Raw genomic sequence first — 21,275 nt, forward strand, 5'->3', positions numbered from 1 at the left:
GTTTAAGATATTGAAATAACATCTTAAATGTGATTTTTATTTAATGAAAAGCCCTAAGATATACGTAGAAAATAGAATTTTAAAACACTGGCTGTATAATTAAGTGAAAAACACGAACATTCATCTTAAACAGTGAGTGTGAGTTGGCGAGTATGAGTAGCACACTTTTAGTACTGTGGCCACTCTGTCCTAGCAGCCGCCATCCTGGTCTGTGGTATCACCACCTCTCTCCTTGACACTCTAATTGCATCTACATGGTCTGTCCTGTCTTTCCACCAGACTACAGTCAAAGGAATCTATTCAAAATAAAAAATCTGATTATGTCATCACTTGCTTTAAATCACGTGCTCATAATAAATGAAGACAACAAATGAAGACTAGAAACTTGAATATGGCCTACAAGGCTGTGCATGTTATAACCCTACAGCCTCATTTGGTCCCTCACTCTGCCAGCTATGTGGGTCTCACACCCACTGCCCACCCTGATACTCCCAACTCCATCACATGGTCTTTACCATTCCCTCTGTCTGTCTGCTTGAAGTGCTTTTTTCTTCTTTTTACACCTAATTAACTCCTACTCATCCTCAGGCCTCAGTGCCCCTTGCTTGTGTGGGGTGGAGGTGATGATTCTCTCATTCTGATTATATCAGATTCTTCCATCACGGGCACACATTGTCAGAGCATGGCGACTTTTTCCTTTTCTACATAGGACTTGTTACTGTTGCAGTCTACACTGTGTTAATATTTGATTCTGTCTTGTGGTAGCCATTAGTGTCCGTATATATTCTGGGTTTCTCTCCTTTCAGGCAAGTAGTAGCAGTACACTTCCCTACCCACTCGAAATTAGGTCGGTTCTGGAATGTGGACCAGTGACTACAATGAGCAGAAACCCCTACCGATCCTTAAGGAACATACAGCATGAGCAAATAATAAACGTTCCCTGTGTTAAACAAAGCATTGATATTTTGTGAGATTTACTACCATCACATAATCTAGTCTATCATGATTGATACAATGTCTTTCTTCCCAAACTCCAGGGGCCATAAGGGTAGGAGCTCTGTGTTTTGTGCCAGGCACATAATAGATGTTAAATAAAATATCTGCTGAATTAACTCTAAGAAAGGCTTTATCCATTAATCTCTTCTCATCTCCCCAAACTTACTTTCCCTTTATTCATTCATGTATTTGTCCGTGTAGTCAACATAGATTTAATTGGAAATCTTTTCAAAAGGTAGTAATGCAAACTAAATTTTTGTTGCTAATAGAGGATTGACATGTAGTATTATGTTCTCCTTCCATACATGAACATGCTTCTTTTAACCGTCAGTGGTTTCCTGCTTTGAGCTATTTTGATATTGAGTCTGTCTTAGGGAATCCAATTGCCAGATCTCTGTGACATGTATGTATAAAAACCTGACTGCAGTCAAAGGGTACACTTGTCAGTAGTACAGCCAACTGCCTTATACAGAGGTTGAGCCAGGAATCTGGGTCCTTTAGCAGACATAGACTCTAACCAGTCTCAGCCCCACTTCAAAGAGTGTTGTAAAGTTACAGTCACTCCCAGCGATAGTAGTTCATATGTGCATGATGCAAGACCCTTACTTTTTGTGTGGGGTGTTTGCAGACCTCATCATCTAAACTATTGTGTGAAATTTGGGGTCCTAAGAACTCCAAGCGACAGGAAAGTTTTCTTATCAACCTCTAGGGTTGGTTCACCAAAGGAACTGAGCTGAGTATGTGGCCAGCCTGTGACCATAAAGCATGTCAGGATGAAAGATGGCAAAAGGACCACAAACAGTGTTGAAAACTTCAGTATTAACCTATTTCTAAAGAGTCTGGGTAGAAACAGACCATTTGAGAGAAATTTGCAAGCAGGGAAACTGGTGGAATCATTGAATATACCTGCATGCCAGTCAGCTCTGGCTGATTCTCTTTCTTGATTACAGCAAGATGCTAAAGAAATTAAAAATTTAATTCCCAAATGGGCATTGCTTTGTTTCTCTGCTCCAGACTCTCTGATCTCAATCTGCATTTTCCTGACACAATATTTAGTCAATATGTGTAAATGGATCTGGGTTGGGGAAACTTCAGATCACCTGCCTTACTTAGGAAGGGTCAGTAGCCACGTGAATAGAAAAGGGAAATTTTGTCAGTGCTAATTTAATGAGCATCCAGAATGACCTTCTGGTTAGAGCCTGAAAGGGTAGTAGTATTCCTTTCTGTTTTTTACAGTAGCCTAAATTTATGCTTCCAATGTTCTCCTTCTGCTTTGGAGTCAAACTCCTTTGACAGTCAGGTCTAGTTCTGATCCAGATTTTAGGGGGGCAACTGGCAAACCCAGTCAGTCTATGGTCTGGTGCTCTCTTAGTACTAACTCAGTAAGAAATAGCACAATGCAAGGGCATCAGGGTGGCAGGGTGGCAAGGACTTCAGCCTAGATTTCTAGTTGAGGTTCCGGCTAAGCAGGTGGCCCTTGCAGGTGGCATGCAGTGCGTGTGTAACTGTGTTTCCCTTGTCTAGATTACTTTTGTGGCCAGTATTGTGAAACAAGTGGTGAAGGGTCTTTCAGCTTCATTTCAGCTGCTAAGTCCTGGCCGAGCGGTTTTGTTGTACCAGCAGTTTTACATCCTCAAGAGCTGCCTGCAGTACAGCAAGACTTTAGCTGAGTATATTAGGAACAACTACAGAGAAGAATTCAGGTAAGAAAAAGTCTGACTCTCATCTTCCACAAAATCCACTCATTTTTTATTTTCATGCAAAACGACAACACAGCCCAATAGTTAGAAGATTAAGCAGGAAATTCTAACGTTTGTTTTTAACATTTTACTTTGATAACACAGTTACCTTACTGTGGTAAGGCAGGATTTGGGGTGGGAGGGTGTCTAAGAACTATTGCCACTTGAAGTGCATTCCTAGGCCAGAAGAGACCAGTGAAGCATCAAAGCTCTCTGGGAAGAACTGTTTCTCATTCACTGTCTTTATCTCAGCCAGCATCTACTTCGCAGAACTGGTAATGATTTTAACATTTGAGTAACTGAAAGTAAGAAACCCTACTGAAGGAGACAATATAATTGGCTGTGAATTAACCCAGTCATTGGGAAAGAAAAACAATTGATAAGGGAGGAATGATGAATGCAGTAATTAGGGTTTTCTTTTTTGTTGTTTCATTTACCCTTCTCTTACATTCAATAACAAAACAGTAAGAAAGAACAGTAGAGCGCGTTGTTTCGTCAGCCAGCTTGTTCTGCACCTCAGGGGTTCCTACTTCTATTTATAGGCCGGCAAAGCCAAATGCTCTTAGCGGTATAGCTTTGCATTAGCACCTTTAAAGGGAAAAACAAAACCAAACCCAGGTTGTGTCTAACTTAAGATGAAAAGGGTACAGCAGGCATAGCTTTGTTATTACTTTGGATGGAGACAAACATACATGGATGGGAAGGCATGTACTGTGGCCTAAAGATTTGCTTTAAACAACTGTACAGGCCAGTGTCAGTCCTGTTTTTCCTCCATGTGGTTTTATAGCAGAGGTTCTATTCTGGTCCCCATAAAAGGGTTTTGGTTGCCCCACTATGAGTTGGTGCCCAGGACCTAATTTTTTCCTCACTTTTTTTGAAGGAAAATTCATATAGCATGAAATTCACCATTTTAAACATTTTAAAGGGTGCAATTCAGTGGCTTTTTTATTTTTAAAGACTATTTTTTGACCCAGGCCTACAGCAGTGAAAGTATTGATTCCTAATCACTGGACTTCTAGGAACTGCCAAGACTTTATTATTATTTTTACTTTTTTGTTTTGGTTGCACCATGTGGGATGCAGGATCCAACTCAGGCCACTTGCATTAGAAGCACAGAGTCTTAACCACTGGATCACCAGGGAATTCCCTCAGTGGCTTTTAATACATTTCACAGTGTTGTGCAACCACCACCCCTATCTAATTGCAGAACATTTTCATCACTCCCAAAGAAGCCTGTTACCCATGAAGCTGTCACACCCCAGCACCCGGCAACCGCTAATCTACTCTCCGTCTCTGTGGATTTGCCTGTTCTGGACATTCCATACAAATGGAATCACACAACATAGGCCTTTGTGTCTGGTGTCTTTCACTTAGCATGATGTTTCCAAGGTTCATCCATGTTGTAGCATGGGTCACATAAATCAATGTCTTAAAAATAGTTATGCACATTTAAAAATCAGAACAATGGCAACTATAGTGTCACATGCCTACATGAAAATAGTTGGCCAGGGCTCAAAAGCAGCTGGCCTCTTAGGTAGATAATGCACTGTTCAGTTTGCCACTGTCTCCTCTCTTTGTCCCTAGTGTTATCCTTCCTACATGTGACACCCAAGACTCACATACAGAAATGTTGTAACTGTTCAGTTTGTCTGGGGTGGTGCCTGGGCACTGGTGTTTAAAATAAACTCTCTAGGTGATGCTAATGTGCGTCCGGGGCTGAGAAGCAATGCTTGAAGCCGTCCAAGAGTCTAGCTAAAGATTTTCTTACTTTTGTCTCTTCCCTGGTTTTTTCCTATAGTAGCTGATCCTTGCACAGTGTTGTAGCTAGGGGTGCCACACCCTACATAGCTGAAAATCCATATATAACTTTTGACTCCACCTAAAATTAACGAATAGCCGACTTTTGACCAGAAGCCATTCTGATAACATAAAGTTTATTAATACATATTTTGTATGTTATACGTATCTTATACTGCATTCTTACAATTAAGTCAGCTAGAGAAAATAGTATTAAGAAAATCATATTTATTGATACAGGAAGTTCATGTTGTCTTTAAAAGATGAACTGTCTATCTATATGTATCTACATTAATTTGTCTTATATGGTAAAAAGCACTGTAGATGTTACATATATTACAATCACTAGGCAAAAGAAATGAAAAGATAATGTGAAAAAGAAATTTATGTTTATGTACAGGCATAATGGTTCATGCACTGGTAACAAAGCAGCAGCAATATGATCACTTCATGGTAACCTGGCTTATACAATAATGAATGAATCGTAAAAACATGTTTATGGCACACACTCTATTCATAATATAGTATTGGAAGCCTTGTTACTTAAAAAAAAACACGTGTGGTGATAGGCTGATACAGTTTCTCCAATTACAGGAAAGAGAAGCATACTGTATGGTATGTAAGTCTTTGAAAGCAAAGTTATAAACAGTAATATGAGAACTCACACATTATCAGTTTTATATTAAGCATCTCCTCATGCCTACGTAAGGCCAGGCTATCCACTTCAACACAAGTCTGTGCACAGTGTTCTACACCTATATTTATATACACTTACTGAAAAAAATCCAAGCCCAAGTGGATCCACGCAGTTCAAACCCATGTTGTTCAAGGGTCAACTGTACTTCACTGAGGCCGTGGGGACAAAGTCTCCTCTTCCCTCGACTTGGTCCTAGTGGGGGGCCAAGCTTCACTCACCCCAGCTTGACTCATTTCAACTCCCCACTGTGTGTGGCCTGTGAAAATGAGAGGCAGGAGCCTCAGCTCACACCGTGGTGAGGACAGTCCTAGCTTCCTTATTGATGCTTTGATAACTGATACATTATTAATGCAATTCACTTTCTTTGCTGAAGTAAAGTGCTTCAGTGAGCTGAAAGACTCACATAGCAGAGGTCTTCTAGGTCACAAATGGAGGAGATTGGAGGGTTAAGTGTTGGTAGTCTTGTGGGTTAAACTCCCACACTCAACAGCCCTATGCCAGTAAGTATGTATTTAATGATGTGACTGGTGTGAAAAGTCTTGTTTTTAAAGCTCTCTATTTTGTTTCTTTTTATAATTTGCAGGTACTTTATTCACATGCCAGCATTGGAAAAAAGGCTCCCATTATGTTACCCTATTACCCAACCTACCACTCAACTTTTCCATGAAGTTCTGAAATTGGTTGAACAGAAACAATCTGTGAAATGTTAATAAGAGTATAAAATGTTAATTGGAAGTCAACTTAATATTTATTAGAAATACAGCTATTCCTGCATTCTACAAAAAAGATCTTATTTGAAGGTTCCCTCAATACCTCTCTGAGAGAAGTCTTTAAAAAGAAACTGTTCAATACAATGACATAAAGTGTTGCTGAAGACTAGCATTTTTCCAAAAGAAAAAGTTTCTAAAGACATAAAAGAAACAGAAACCTATGAAGAGCAAGTGTACAAAGTGCACCTGATGAGTTTTGGTGTAATAATGGTGACTGGCATGAAGCCACCGACATATCCAAAAATATATTGTGGGGAGTGTAAATACTGGGCAACAGGATGACACCACCTGTAAAAATTCTAGTGATATAAGTATTCACGGAAGAAGGAGCAGAAGAACCTAGGCATAGATGTAAGAAAGGTGAGTTCCTCACTTACCATGGGGAAAGAAGCTTAGACTTGCTTCAACAAAACTAAATGCATTCTGCCACTCTTAAACGAACCTGGGGCTAATGAGAGCAGTCTCGTAGCGTTTCTATGAAAGAGAAACTGTGTATAAGCAGTTATGGCTCTTCCAGTTATTTCTAAAATGTCTTACTATATCTTATGGCAGTAAACTAATCCAACAAAAACCTTCACTTTGGCATCCCTGCTGAACTATTGGATTTGGGTTTCTAAGAACTCAAGAACTGGGTCCTCCATTCACCTTACTTAAGGGAGAATCAGAGAAGAATCCAGCACCAAAAAAAGAGCTCCCAAGCCAGACTTGCCTGTGCTGTGCAGTGGAGAGAGAGAGTTAAACTCAGGACATCTGATTCCTGGTTCTGGCTAAGCCACTAACCGGCTATTTGACCTGGAGAAAGCCAGATCTCATTTCAGGGCCTACTCTACCATGTGAAAGGCTAGGTAGAACTTGTTCTCAAGTTGTCTTCCAGCTCTGACATTCTCTGCCTGTGATGAGACACTTCTTAGCATTCTGTAATGGGCAGTGCTTTCCTCTGTTACTCTGGCTCAGTGCCTGGTTGTACATTGATTTCAACAATACTGTTTTCTTTGGACTAAGCATTTTCCTCCTGGCTGTCATCACCATTGCCCCAGAAAGTGTCTGAGCCTTCTGCACTGTCACCCATCCAAGATTATAAGTCTTCTAAGCTTTCTAATCTAGGGGCAGAAAGGGAGCAAAATGGTGTTTATGAGTGTCCCAGGCTGTCAGATGAGGGGTTATTCTCAAGAGATTGTTAAACAGGAGAATTTGAAAAGATTCTTAGGACAAAGGCAAGCAACACTTGAAACTGGAAAAATGATGGGACAGTAGGCTGACTACTGATGAGTGTGGAGCCTGCAGAATGACAAAAGGACTGACTCAGCTCTGCCTCGGCTTCCAGGCAGTGCCCTGGCCTTGGGCTAGGCGTGGCGAGGCTCTGGAGAGGGCTTGGGGGTCTCTCTCCCACGTGCCTTCTTGTCCATGTTGCCTCTTCTCTCCCATTAGTTTTGGACCTTGGGAAGTTACTTAACGTCTCTATTGCTATTGCTAAGTCACTTCAGTCATGTCCGACTGTGTGTGACCCCATAGACGGCAGCCCACCAGGCTCCCCGTCCCTGGGATCCTCCAGGCAAGAACACTGGAGTGGGTTGCTATTTCCTTCTCCAATGCGTGAAAGTGAAAAGTGAAAGTGAAGTCGCTCAGTTGTGTCCGACCCCCAGCGACCCCATGGACTGCAGCCTTCCAGGCTCCTCCATCCATGGGATTTTCCAGGCAAGAGTACTGGAGTGGGGTGCCATTGCCTTCTCCGTAACGTCTCTAAGCCTTAATCAAAACAAAAATATAACCTATCCCAGAGGGTTGTCAGATTTAAATGAAAAGGTATTGTGTAAGCACGTAGCATGGTATATGGAAGTAGTAAGGATTCAGTGCATGCGTGCTCAGTTGCTGAGTCATGTCTGTGACCCCATGTGTGTGACCCCATGGACTGTAGCTTGCCAGGCTCCTCTGTCCATGGGATTATCCAGGCAAGAAATACTGGAGTGGGTTGCCATTTTCCCCATTAGGAGATCTTCTCTACCTAGGGATCGAACCCATGTCTCCTGTGTCTCCTGAAATGGCAGGCAGATTCTTTACCACTGAGCCACCCGGGAAGTTTTAGGTTTTGGTACTTATTAAACTACTATCAAAGCTGGCTGAGAACTTAGAGATTAGTAAGTACTGCCCTTATTTCCAGGACTAATTTGGGGACTAGCTATTATACTCAGCCCCTAATCTATACAGCAATGAAGAACAGATTCATTTCATTATTATACTGAAAATTCAGTTTTATATCAGCAGGAGTATGATTTCATTAGGTGACTATTTCTACTGCTCATCACCAAGGACTGTAGACTCTAATTGACATTCACAACACAAGAGCTGTGTGGGAAATATTCTTCCCAAGGGTGGACAGAAAGATTTTCAGTCATGTAAACTTTTTTTAACCTTTGATTTAAACAGCTAATTACTAACTGATCAAGCAGACTTTGCCATTCTGTCCTTATAGTGTTCCTAATTGATTATAGACAGGGTGAGAATACACATATGAAGAGTTTCTTCATTTTAGTGAAATCTAGATAATCCAGAAACTATGTTAAGAGGGAAAAGCCTAAAGTCTCTCTGATTGATGATGTATTTTACTTATTTCCACACTGACTCTCACTCACTGGTAGTGCCACTTTTCGGTGTATAGAAATGCCTGAGTATGGTATTAAGTATGGTATTAAACATGCTATAAGGCATTTGCGAAAAGTGGTCACAGCTTGTTGACTGGTGATATGTTTCAGCCAGTGGCATTGTATTTTCTCTGAGGTTAGAATCACTTGTTTTCTATTTAATGTATTTGTGTAGTAGAGAGGTTTCAGTGATAAATGTAGAAGAGAAGCTGGAAATTTCTTGAAAAAATGAATTTAATGGGAATTTCTGAGCAAACTTTAATAGTATTAACTCACTCTGATTTCTTTTTGTTCACTATATTTACTTCTAAAATGCAATACTGACTTGTAAGTTCCACCTGAACTTGGCTCCCTGTAGGAGGAAGACAGTCAGCAATTCTTCATCCCATCAGACCAAGCACTCTGTGCCTGTACATCTGTCTTTTGGACCTAAAGATTTTTACATTGAGAGGAAGGCAGAATGATTCTGGCTGGAAATAGGGGTGGTATAACCTTGTGACCGAGAGTCCAGATGCTTTGTCAGCAAGACCTTGTTTTGATTCTTGCCCATCTACTTGTTATCTGACTTTCAGCAGGTTATTTAACTTTTTCAGAACTTCCATTTTGTCAAGCATAAGTTAATAGAAAGTCTACCTTAAGGGTTTTTGTGAATACTCATTCATTCATATATAAACAAATAGTTCTATGGCCAGAATACAGAGACAAACCATATGGCATTGCCATTTTCAAGTTCAAAATTATCAATATCTGCAATCTCATATGGTTCAAACAAATAAAAAATCCCTCAATCGATGGTAGCAATTATCCTAACTCTAAACTCTAGAAACACTAACTCACTTTAAGAACTTATACTTTAAATACATGTCATTAATTCTAATTTTCCAGGTAGTATGGCACTTTGTTATAACATGGCTTATTCTTGCACAGATTTGGGTGAACCTTAAATCATGTATTAACAGTTCAATTACAAATTATTAAGTGGGCATAATATAATTTAAAATGTTCAAATAGAATTTAAAATTTTCTTTCCTGCCTTCTGCCCAAATAAAGAAATCTGTTCTTCCACCAGTCTGCTCCTCCTCAGTGAATTTTACTTCATTCAGCCTACCAGTATACTAACGCATATATATGGAATTTAGAAAGATGGTAACAATAACCCTGTGTATGAGACAGCAAAAGAGACACTGATGTATAGATCAGTCTCATGGACTCTGTGGGAGAGGGAGAGGGTGGGGAGATTAGGGAGAATGGCATTGAAACATGTATAATATCACGTATGAAACGAGTCGCCAGTCCAGGTTCGACGCACGATACTGAATGCTTGGGGCTGGTGCGCTGGGACGACCCAGAGGGAGGGTATGGGGAGGGAGGAGGGAGGAGGGTTCAGGATGGGGAACACAGGTATACCTGTGGCAGATTCATTTTGATATTTGGCAAAACTAATACAATATTGTAAAGTTTAAAAATAAAATAAAATTAAAAAAAAAAGTCAAAAAAAAAAAAAAGAGACAGTTGGGAGACCTTTGTGTTTTCTCCTTTCTCTTCATCCTCCAAACACAATCCGTCAGCAGCGCTTATTGGAAATTCCTTCAAAATATATGAATAACCTACTGACTCCTCATAATTACTCTATTTTTGTCCAAACCTCCATCACCTAATGCAATAAACTATTTCATTACCTTGTTTTCACCCTGACTCCTACAAAACCCTTCTCTAAGGTGAGAGTGGACTATTCTTTTGAACAAGGAAATCAATACAATTTATGACTTTAAACCTCTTTTCTTCTCATTACCCAAGATGAAATCCAAAGTCCTTACCATGGCTTTCAGGACTCTTAATGACCTGAACTTTGACTACCTTTGTGACCTAATCCAATCAGTCTTCTCATTCACTACTCCCTAAGCACATGGGCCTTTTATGGTTTTCCTTTAAACCTCCAAGTTCTTTCAAGGCTTGGACACTTGCACTAGCAAATGCTTCCCCCCCATCCCCCCACCCCCCCACCACGCCTCCAGATTGTCAAGTGTCACTTCAAAAAGGGCTTTTCCGATCACTCCAAAGTGGCCTCCCAATCACTTACTTCACTTTATATTTGTTTACTTACTTATTTCCTGCAATGCAGGAGTTTACGAATGTAAGCTTCATGAGGGTCTGGCCCGCATTCGTCTTATTCATGACTATATCCCAACATCTGGGATAGTGCTATCCCAATATCTGGCTACTCTACAAAGTGCCTAATCTATGCTGAGTTTAGCATGGGCTAAAGAAACATGTAGAAGGAGACCACAGACAGGAGCGCCAGCCCCAGCTGCTACATAACAGCAAACTCATGAAAAGGCCCCAAGTAAGACTTCTAGAAGAACCACCCAGGCAAGCCACAGAATTATGAGATATAATAAAGGGTTGGATTTTCTCCAGGTTTACTGAGGTATAATTGACTAATAAATCTGTAAGGCAGTTAAAGTAAACAATGTGATGACTTGATATTCTTGTACTCTGTGAAGGGATTTTCCCCACCCTCACCCCTCACCCCCACTCAAGTTAATCCATCCCTTACCTCCCATAGGTATCTTTTTTTTTTTGAAGGGCAGGGGAACCATTCAAGCGCTACTGTCTTAGCAAATTTCAATTATATAATACAGTGTTATCAGCTACGGTGACCATGTTACACATCAGGTGAACGTGAATGTGAAGTCGCTCAGTCGTGTCCGACTCTGCGACCCCATGGACTATAGCCTACCAGGCCTCTCTGTCCATGGGATTTTCCAGGCAACAGTACTGGAGTGGATTGCCATTTCCTTCTCCAAGGGATCTTCCCAACCCAGGGGTCGAACCCGGGTCTCCCGCATCGTAGACACACGCTTTACCGTCTGAGCCACCAGGGAAGTTTTTTTTTGTGTGTGTGTGTTTTTACACATCAGGTACTCAGACCTTATTCATCTCATAATTGAAAGTGTTTATACCCTTAAAAGTTTGGAGACGTACCAACCTCTCCCTATTTCCCCATCCCAGCCCCTAGCAACCACTTTCTACCCTCTGATTCTATGAGCTTATCTTTAAAAAAAAAATAAGTGTGATTTTAAGCCTCTAAGTTTTGAGGTGGTTTATTATGTAGCAATGGGTAAACAGAACAAGGACATTTTCATTTATTTTAAATACATTCTATCAATGTTAGTGTAATTCCAAATTAGATCATTTGCCACAATCAAGCACTCTAACCAGCGTAAGTATTTTACTTATCTGTTCTTCCAACTTTTTTCTAAAAGTTGGCTGAGTGAGTGAAGTCGCTCAGTCGTGTCCGACTCTTTGCGACCCCATGGACTGTAGTCTACCAGGCTCCTCCATCCACAGGATTTTCCAGGCAATATTACTGGAGTGGGTTGCCATTTCTTTCTCCAGGGTATCTTCCTGACCCAGGGATCGAACCTGGATCTCCCTCATTGTAGACAGACGCTTTATCGTCTGAGCCACCAGGGAAGTCCTTAAAAGTTGGCTAAACATGGCTAAAATCATAAAATCATTTTCCCTTTTGTCATTTTAAATGGATTAGACAGTATCCCACAGAATTCTGATCCTTTTAAAATGGGATTTGTATTTGTCTAAGCACAACAGGGTCCACACTGTCACTGTCCCTTACTGGGGAGGAGCCCTTGGAATCTCACAGCACAAATAACAGCTGACGACTTCAGTGCTGACAGTGTATGATGAACACCAGGAGGACCAAGACTGCTTCTGCCTTCAACCCTTGATCTCTGAGCCAGTCCCTAGAAGGGACTGATGAGGAAGTTATACAACTTGGAGGAGATAAGGTTTTGAAGGTGTACTGGTTATATATCAGAGATCTCTGGCTTCTGGGTTTAGGAAAAACCTTGGGGCAAAGGGTTTTCTTTCCTTTTGTTTTTCTATTTTTCTTTTCCTTTCTTGTTGTCTTCTACTTGGAAGGTGACTTTGCAGAATTAAGGGGCTAGAGGTGGAACAAGAGAAAAGAAAGCAAGGTTAATATTTGCCCTAAGATTCTGAGAGGCAAAGGGGACCGTTAAGTTTCCTTCTGGGTGGTCCACTCCTTTGAAGACCCCAGGAGAGGTGTAGGATTTCAGGGCATAAGTTGTGCCTATAAATAAAGATGCTGGATTTGATGGAGCCACTAATTCCCTTCCTTCCTCTTTCCACTTGTGGTGGTGACGCAGACGGAGCAGTTAGTGGCAGTGGTGGTGACAGTGGTTAGTGGTGTGTTTTGCCAGCAAGGAGGATGGTAGAGGCTTCCCAGGTGCTGCGAGTGGTACAGAACCTGCCTGCCAGCGCAGGAGACAAAAGAGACACAGGTTCGACCCCCAGGTTGGGGAGATCCCCTGGAGAAGGAAATGGCAACCCACTCCAGTATTCTTGCGGAGAATCCCATGGATAGAGGAGCCTGGTGGGCTACAGGCCATGGGGTCACAGAGAATGGGACATGACTCAAGTGACTTAGCAGAAGCAGCAGGGCAGTACAGGAGGTGGAGGGTGTAGATCAAGTGGAAGAGGGCCACTGTGGGGTTCTGTGGGCTATTCTGCAATATTAGCCATTATTTAGAACATTGTTCCTACATGGAAATTACTCTGTCTTCAGCACAGCTAACCTGCAAATGAATTTGGAAAGGACTCATTTATAAAGGGAGTATTTTATATCCTGGGGCTTCACAGGTGGCTCCATGGTGAAGAATCCACCTGCCAATGCAGGAGACATGGGTTCTGTTCCTGGGTAGGGAAGATCCCTTGGAGAAAGAGATGGCAACCCACTCCAGTATTCTTGCCTGGGAAATCTCAGTGACAGAGGAGACTAGTGGGCTACAGTCCATGGGGGTCGCAAGAGTCAAACACTACTTGGCAACTAAACATTTTACATCTATTCCCAACTATAACCACCAGGGGGCAAAATTGGACAAGGAAGACAGAAAAACAACTGCTCTAGGAGTTTTGATTGATAAACTTTTAATTCCTGCTGATCTTCAAAATTAAATTAATTTTTGTTGTCAGCCTTCTTTAATATGTACTAACATAAATCTAGGTGTGAGAAAACTGTTCTTTTGTGCTCAGTCGCTTAGGTCGTGTCTGACTCTTTGTGACCCCATGCACTGAGGCCCCCCAGGCTCCTCTGTCATCCTCTGGGGGATTCTCTGGGCAAGAATCCTGGAATGGGTTGCCATGTCCTCTGCCAGGGTATCTCCCCGACCCAGGGATCGAACCTGCAGCTCCTCTGGCTCCTATATTGCAGGTGTATTCTTTACCAACTGAGCCATCTGGGAAGCCCCCATATGTTCTTATAAAATCAGCACAAATGTATATTTAAAAGTTTACAAAATTAAATGTAAATTAATATCAATGTCACATGTGATGTTTTGCTCACACTTCACCTCTCCTCGCAAAATGAAGATGGTAGAATATATCACAAAGGCCCTTAAGTTCTTCAGTCTCCTGGCATCACATTTCACTGTGCTCTTCTGAACTACTACGCATCTTTACGTACAGGCCACGCTAACCTCGGACTGTCCCTTCGCTTGAACATTTCACTATGTTTGAAATCTGCTTGTGTTCTTTTTTTTCCCCAATGTATTGCTATTTTTTAAAATTTTCTTTTAAATTAAAAGAAAAATTTTGAAATATGGTTGATTTACACAGCCACAGTGTTATTTATTTTTTGCCACGCCCTGCAGTATGTGGGATTCTAGTTCCCCAACCAAGGATCAAACGGTGCTCCCCGCATTGGGAAGGCAAAGAAGTCTTAACCACTGGACCACCAGGAGAGTGCCTGCTTCTATTCTCTTTTTGGCTGAGAACACTCAAAGTTCCCCCACTTAGGGACAAACAATGGCCCAACATAAACAATGCAAACACAGGCATTCCACTGAGATAAAAATGAAACTTAAAACTTCCTAAGAAACTCCACAGACTTTCAAGCTGAAGTTCAGACCCCAATTTGAGAGGCTCTGCTGCAGAGGCTGAAGGGCTCACCATGTTTTAAGTATGGTGACTTAACATCATGGTGTCCCTGGACGGTTTATGCTTTTTTTTCCCCAGCACCTCTGCTATATTTTCAATAGTGTCCTCATTTGGATGATAAAGTAATAAAGTTATATCTGTACCCTGGTTAGAAGCCAGTCTCAGTGTGGAATTTTAGGATCAGGAAAGATGTGTGCCTTAGCAGTGGGAGTTAAGAAGCAAAAGTTAAACCTACTTAGAGAAGCTTCTCAGGCTTTGTTGAGAAGCATATCCAGTCTAATGTGAGTAAAGCTTTGGGGGTTCAACCAAACTTTTGACATGTTCTGATCTTTTGTGACTCAGAAGCGTCAGGGGTTCCCCTGACTCCCCCATATTAACAAAGCACCACCTCAAAACACAGGCTGTAAGAAAGGAAATATTAATACATAGAGTGAAAGGTTTCATCACACTGAGGATTCTCTGATATTTGAGAGCATACAAGGTCATTTTTGGGTAGGAGGGGTGAAACTTCTGAGAAGGCCACATTTACTCAGAGGAGCTGGAAGACTGGACAGCAGTTTTGTAAGTGTATGATACATAATTTGGCTAGCATGATGCTTTGGGCTTGCTACACAACAAAATGATTCCTCGTCGCCAAGTCTCAAGACCAAATTCAGTTGCCAATGAGACTTCAGATGGTTCTGTGTTAGCAATAATGAAAAGATGCCACAAAATAGTGATTTTTAAGGAAGCAGAGAAATATTTCTCTAAAATGGCCTATAGACAAATTTGCTGAGACTGGTCTGTTGAAGTGGATACTAATGACAGCATTCTGGCAACTCTGAGTTCTCATTCCTTCAGATGACGACTATTATCAGCATTATTTCATATTTATCAAGCCCCAACTGGAGCAACTTGTCATAATGGACAGGGAGAGAGAAAGGGAAAAAAGCACCATCTGTCCTTGGCATATGTGCTGGGGACACTCAATGTGGCGACAATGTCTAAATGTGGTCTGTCAGAGGTTTGGGAAGTTTCACACAATTTTCAAGGATCTCGCCATCCCAGAGAGTTTGGATTTAGTTGGACTAATTTGGAGTTAGTTAGATACTTAGGATGTACAAAATTAATAAAACTGGGTCTCTGTTCTAAAAAGCTAAATTCTCTAAGCTAAACTGAGTACAACCTTCAAAACTTTTGCCATATCATCTGTATTTTTATTTACTCCATATTTTTCTAACATCATTTCTAGTACCTCTACTTAGTTTAGAGTATCTGGGAAACCATGGAGTTGATGTTCTAGAAATATATATTTAAATATTTGTGCTTACATATTTCTAATATGTATTTTTAAATAAACACAATTCTAAAAATGTTAAATGCCTTTACCTTGGGCTATCTAAAATCATCTTTGTACCACTCTATGGGAATGATAACAGTAAGGAACACTTAAAGAAGATATTACAAGGGTAGAATAAGTCAGATGGTACAGGTATAAAGAAAGGGTTACAGGAAATCACAGAAAGAAGTTTAATTCTGATTGGGTTCATTAACAAGGCTGAACTTAGAAGATTTAGTATTTGTGGAGATTTTAAAAGTATCCACGTGGGTAATATTGTTTCATAAGTGTACAATTTTTTTTCAAACTAAAGAAGATGGCAAAAGATTTGACAAAGCTTGGTGATGAGTGCACAGATATCCCTATATTAGAAAGATGATGCTGTTAAATTGCTGCACTCAATATGCCAGCAAATTTGGAAAACTCAGCAGTGGCCACAGGACTGGAAAAGGTCAGTTTTCATTCCAATCCCAAAGAAAGGCAATGCCAAAGAATGCTCAAACTACCACATAATTGCACTCATCTCACACGCTAGTAAAGTAATACTCAAAATTCTCCAAGCCAGGCTTCAGCAATATGTGAACCGTGAACTTCCCAATGTTCAAGCTGGTTTTAGAAACGGCAGAGGAACCAGAGATCAAATTGCCAACATCTGCTGGATCATCGAAAAAGCAAGAGAGTTCCAGAAAAACATCTATTTCTGCTTTATTGACTATGCCAAAGCCTTTGACTGTGTGGATCACAATAAACTGTGGAAAATTCTGAAAGAGATGGGAATACCAGACAACCTGATCTGCCTCTTGAGAAATCTGTATGCAGGTCAGGAAGCAACAGTTAGAACTGGACATGGAACAACAGACTGGTTCCAAATAGGAAAAGGAGTTCGTCAAGGCTGTATATTGTCACCCTGCTTATTTAACTTATGTACAGAGTACATCATGAGAAACGCTGGGCTGGAAGAAGCACAAACTGGAATCAAGATTGCTGGGAGAAATATCAATAACCTCAGATATGCAGATGACACCACCCTTATGGCAGAAAGTGAAGAGGAACTAAAAAGCCTCTTGATGAAAGTGAAAGTGGAGAGTGAAAAAGTTGGCTTAAAGCTCAACATTCAGAAAACGAAGATCATGGCATCCGGTCCCGTCACTTCATGGGAAATAGATGGGGAAACAGTGGAACAGTGTCAGACTTTATTTTTGGGGGCTCCAAAATCACTGCAGATGGTGACTGCAGCCATGAAATTAAAAGACGCTTACTCCTTGGAAGGAAAATTATGACCAACCTAGATAGTATATTGAAAAGCAGAGACATTACTTTGCCAACAAAGGTCCGTCTAGTCAAGGCTATGGTTTTTCCTGTGGTCATGTATGGATGTGAGAGTTGGACTGTGAAGAAAGCTGAGCACTGAAGAATTGATACTTTGAACTGTGGTGTTGGAGAAGACTCTTCAGAATCCCTTGGACTGCAAGGAGATCCAACCAGTCCATTCTGAAGGAGATCAGCCCTGGGATTTCTTTGGAAGGAATGATGCTAAAGCTGAAACTCCAGTACTTTGGCCACCTGATGCGAAGAGTTGACTCATTGGAAAAGACTCTGATGCTGGGAGGGATTGGGGGCAGGAGGAGAAGGGGACGGCAGAGGATGAGATTGCTGGATGGCATCACTGACTCGATGGACTGAGTGTGAGTGAACTCCGGGAGTTGGTGATGGACAGGGAGGCCTGGCGTGCTGCGATTTATGGGGTCGCAAAGAGTCGGACACGACTGAGCAAGTGAACTGACTGAACTGACTGTATGCTGGAAATATTTTATGATAATAATAAAATGTGTCTAGGATTTGGAGAAGAGAAAAGCATTCCAAGTAGAAAAGAAAGTATGAGTGAAAGCACAGAATCCTGAAATTCAGGTGAGGTGTCTCCAACAGAGGGCTTCCCCAGTGGTGCAGTTGTAAAGTATTCTTGTCTGGAGAATCCTATGGACAGAGGAGCCTGGTAGGCTGCAGTCCACAGTGTCACAAAGAGTTGGACATGACTGAAGCGACTTAGCACATGCACATCTTCGATAGAAGGTAAGCGTCAGAAAATTAAGCTGTGGCAGATCATGCGGGACACTGGCTAAGCGTTCCTGAAGAAGAGGTCTGCAGGCATGGGACATCCCTGGAGGTTTCCGATGAACAATATATAACCAGAGAAGTAGATTAAGAATGGAACTCTGGGAGAGAACTGCAAGATGTGGAGAGCCCAGATTTGGAAGGATCTTATAATAATGACTCAAGTGAAAATATGGTAGCCTCCCTAAGACCCATAATATCCTGATTTGCTCCCTTGTTCTGCTCGTTTGCACCCCCTATTTTTATTTTTTAAAAATCCATTTCTACTGGGCAGTGATATTTCCTCCTTCGTATCCTATATTCTTTGCAGTCTCATCAACTATTTTGTAGACAAGTCTCATCCAACTGTATTTTCTGTAAATGAACAGACAGTAAACATTTTATGCTTTGCAGGCCATGCAGTCAATGTTGTAACTATTCAGTTCTGTTGCAGGGAGAAAGGCAGCCACAGACAATACAAAATATATCGGTGAGACTGAATTTCCCTAAAACTTTATTTATAGACACTGAAATTGAAATTTCAGATAAATATTCTTCTTTTGATTTTTCAACATTAAAAAAATGTAAAAACCATTCATAGTTTTCACACTGTATAAAAATAAACTGTAAATTACAGAAATGCAAAACAAAACCTAATGAGATATCATTCCTCACCCCTTGATGGCTATAATCAAAAAGACAAATAATAACACATGTTGGCAAGAATATGCAGAAGCTGCAACCCTCATACATTACTGTGAGAATTATAAAATTCTCAGCAGCCTTGGAAAACAGTTTGGCCGTTTCTCAAACATCTAAGCAGGGAGTTATATATGATCTAGCAATTCCACTCCTACGTATATACCCAAGAGAAATGAAAGTATATGTCCACACAAAACACTGTACACAAATGTTCATGGCAGCATTATTCATCATAGTCAAAATGTGGAAACATCCATTTCATTCTTTCGGCAGTAAGAAAGCAAGCAGCATTGCTGTGCCACAACCTGGATGAATCCTGAAAACATGCTAAGTGAAAGAAGCCAGTTGCAAAAAAACCACCTATTGTATGATTCCACTTATAAGAAACGTCCAGAATACACACATCTATAGACAAAAAACAAAAAAGAATATTAGAGCTGGCAGGTTTTGGCGACAGGGAGAGGAACTGCTCATGGGTGAGGGTTTTCTGGGGATATGTGATGAAAATGTTATAAAATCAATTGTGGTAAAGATAGTGCAACTCAATAAATACACCAAAAAACCCACTGAACTGTACACTTTGAAAGGGCAACTGCAGGGCATGTGAATTATATCTCAATAAAGCTGTTAAAACGTAAATAATGGGCTGCAGGCTAACTGGTCCCGCAGGTGGCAGTTTTCCAGCCTCTGCAGTAGACACCGGGTGAACTGGCTGCTCTCAGAAACTTACTAGTAGACTCGGCTATTTCAACTTGGAAAATTCAGTTCAGGAGAGCTGGAAGATAACTAGACAGGCTTTTGTTCTTGGGTCCTGCTGATGAGGCAGTCTATAAGTCTCACAGATGTGTGATATAAGCAACGATGAATTTCCGTTTATAAAGTCAGGAATTTAGCCCACACACTCAGATACACTCAGATTCTTTGTGGTTTCCAACAGAGTGGTCCTGCAAAGCCACTAGGCTTCGAGGACCTTCACCTGGTCCCGGACGAGCTGCCCAGGCAAGTATTTTGTCCTTCTTTATTCCCATAGACCAGCTGTCTGCTTAGCTTAAATTCTCCAGCGCCCCATGATTAAAAGACAAAGCTTTGGGACTTCCCTGGTGGTCCAGGGGCTAAGACTCCATGCTCCCAATGCAGGGAGTCCAGGTTTGATCCCTGATTAGGGAACTAGGTCACACATGCCACAACTAAAGATCCCATGTGCCACAACCAAGACCAGGAACAATTAAGTAAATAAATAAACAAAAACAAAGCTTTCTCTCATTACCTCTTTAGAGGGGCAATGTGAGGTGTGACGGTAAATTTAATCTCAATTTTTCTTCTTATAATTAGAGTCTTGGCCAAGGCAACTGCTTAGATAGTTTCTGTACTGTAACTGTGGCACTACACATTCATTCCACAAATATTTATTTAGTAGGTATGTGTCAGGCACTATTCCAACCACTAGAGATACAGTTATAAACAAGAAATTAAAAACCCCTGACTTCAAGGCATGGCATTTATATTCTAATAAATTGAAGTCTCCTCTTCTTTTATCTGCATCTTTCCATCATGAATTACTGTATTATCATGAATTAATCTTGATTAAGACTCCTATACTTCAAGAGAAGTCATTTCACTTCTCCCTCTGTTTCTAGACAGGACAGATCTGTACTCATCCACAGCGAAGTCCTGTGAATTCTGTCCACAATAGAATTTCAAAACACATACTTCTTCCCATCTTTACTAGTCCAAACCAAGATCATTAACACCTATGTTACAGCAATAGCTTTTTTAGGGGTCTTCTGAATTTTAAATTTCTCCACAGTTACTTTTAAAATAATAAAATCTGATTATATCCTTTTTATTTAAAACTTTCCAATACCTTTTTCATTTTTCTTAGGATTAAGTCCAAAATATATAACCTAGCCCATAGTGGCGTTACATGTCCTGGTCCCTACCTACCTCCCCTCAAATCACTCTACCCTTGGCTCAAAATTTTCCCACCACATTGGTCTTCTCTCTTTTTTTCCCATCCTTCCCCACCCCGTTTTCTCTTTATCTGGAGTATGCCAAGCCCCTTCATACCTCATTCATACTTGTATTCACAAAATTCAGCTTCACTTTCTCAGTAAAGCTACCTTCGACTCCACTCTATCATAGACTTTGAGTTATTAGACAAATAAATTATTTTATTATTTACTTAATAAATGCCATCTCCAGTAGACTATGAGCTCCTTACAGGGGCCTTATATCATTTGCTTATGATTATATCTCCTTACCTAGCTCAGGATCTGGCTGATCACAGATGCTCAACAGATGTTTTCAATAAGAAATGGATATTCTGAAAAACATCAATTAAGACAGGAAGACTATGAAATTACTTTAAAAATGTAAAAGTATTTTAAGTACACACATTATAACTTAGAATAAAGAGAATGAGAAGAAGGATAGAAATATGATTAGAAAAGAAGGAAATGAGTTGGGGAGAGAGTGACAAAAAGAGAGGACATAGAGTCATGGCTCTAAGCAAGAGAAGAAGCGTGGTAAAAACAGAATTTCATTTAAAAT

General features: G+C 40.7%; 2 protein-coding genes across 3 annotated transcripts in view; one reads left to right on the forward strand and one right to left on the reverse strand.

The window, feature by feature from the left end:
- Positions 1-9,942, forward strand: part of C5H12orf56 (chromosome 5 C12orf56 homolog) — an 80,228-nt gene extending 70,286 nt beyond the window's left edge. Inside the window, exons 12-13 of the mRNA XM_061416599.1 lie at positions 2,521-2,699; positions 5,813-9,942. Coding sequence (XP_061272583.1) covers positions 2,521-2,699; positions 5,813-5,939 — 306 coding nt within the window. The 3' untranslated portion in view covers positions 5,940-9,942. The remainder of the gene's footprint in view (positions 1-2,520; positions 2,700-5,812) is intronic.
- Positions 1-21,275, reverse strand: part of XPOT (exportin for tRNA) — a 166,770-nt gene that overhangs the window by 125,105 nt on the left and 20,390 nt on the right. Inside the window, exon 2 of one of the 2 annotated variants that reach the window (XM_061416587.1) lies at positions 20,987-21,048. The exons of the other annotated variant lie outside the window; for it this stretch is intronic. The gene's annotated coding sequence lies outside the window, so the exon portion shown is untranslated. The remainder of the gene's footprint in view (positions 1-20,986; positions 21,049-21,275) is intronic. 2 annotated transcript variants of the gene reach the window in all.

Source organism: Bos javanicus, chromosome 5 (assembly GCF_032452875.1).
Source record: "Bos javanicus breed banteng chromosome 5, ARS-OSU_banteng_1.0, whole genome shotgun sequence".
Lineage (NCBI taxonomy): Eukaryota > Metazoa > Chordata > Mammalia > Artiodactyla > Bovidae > Bos > Bos javanicus.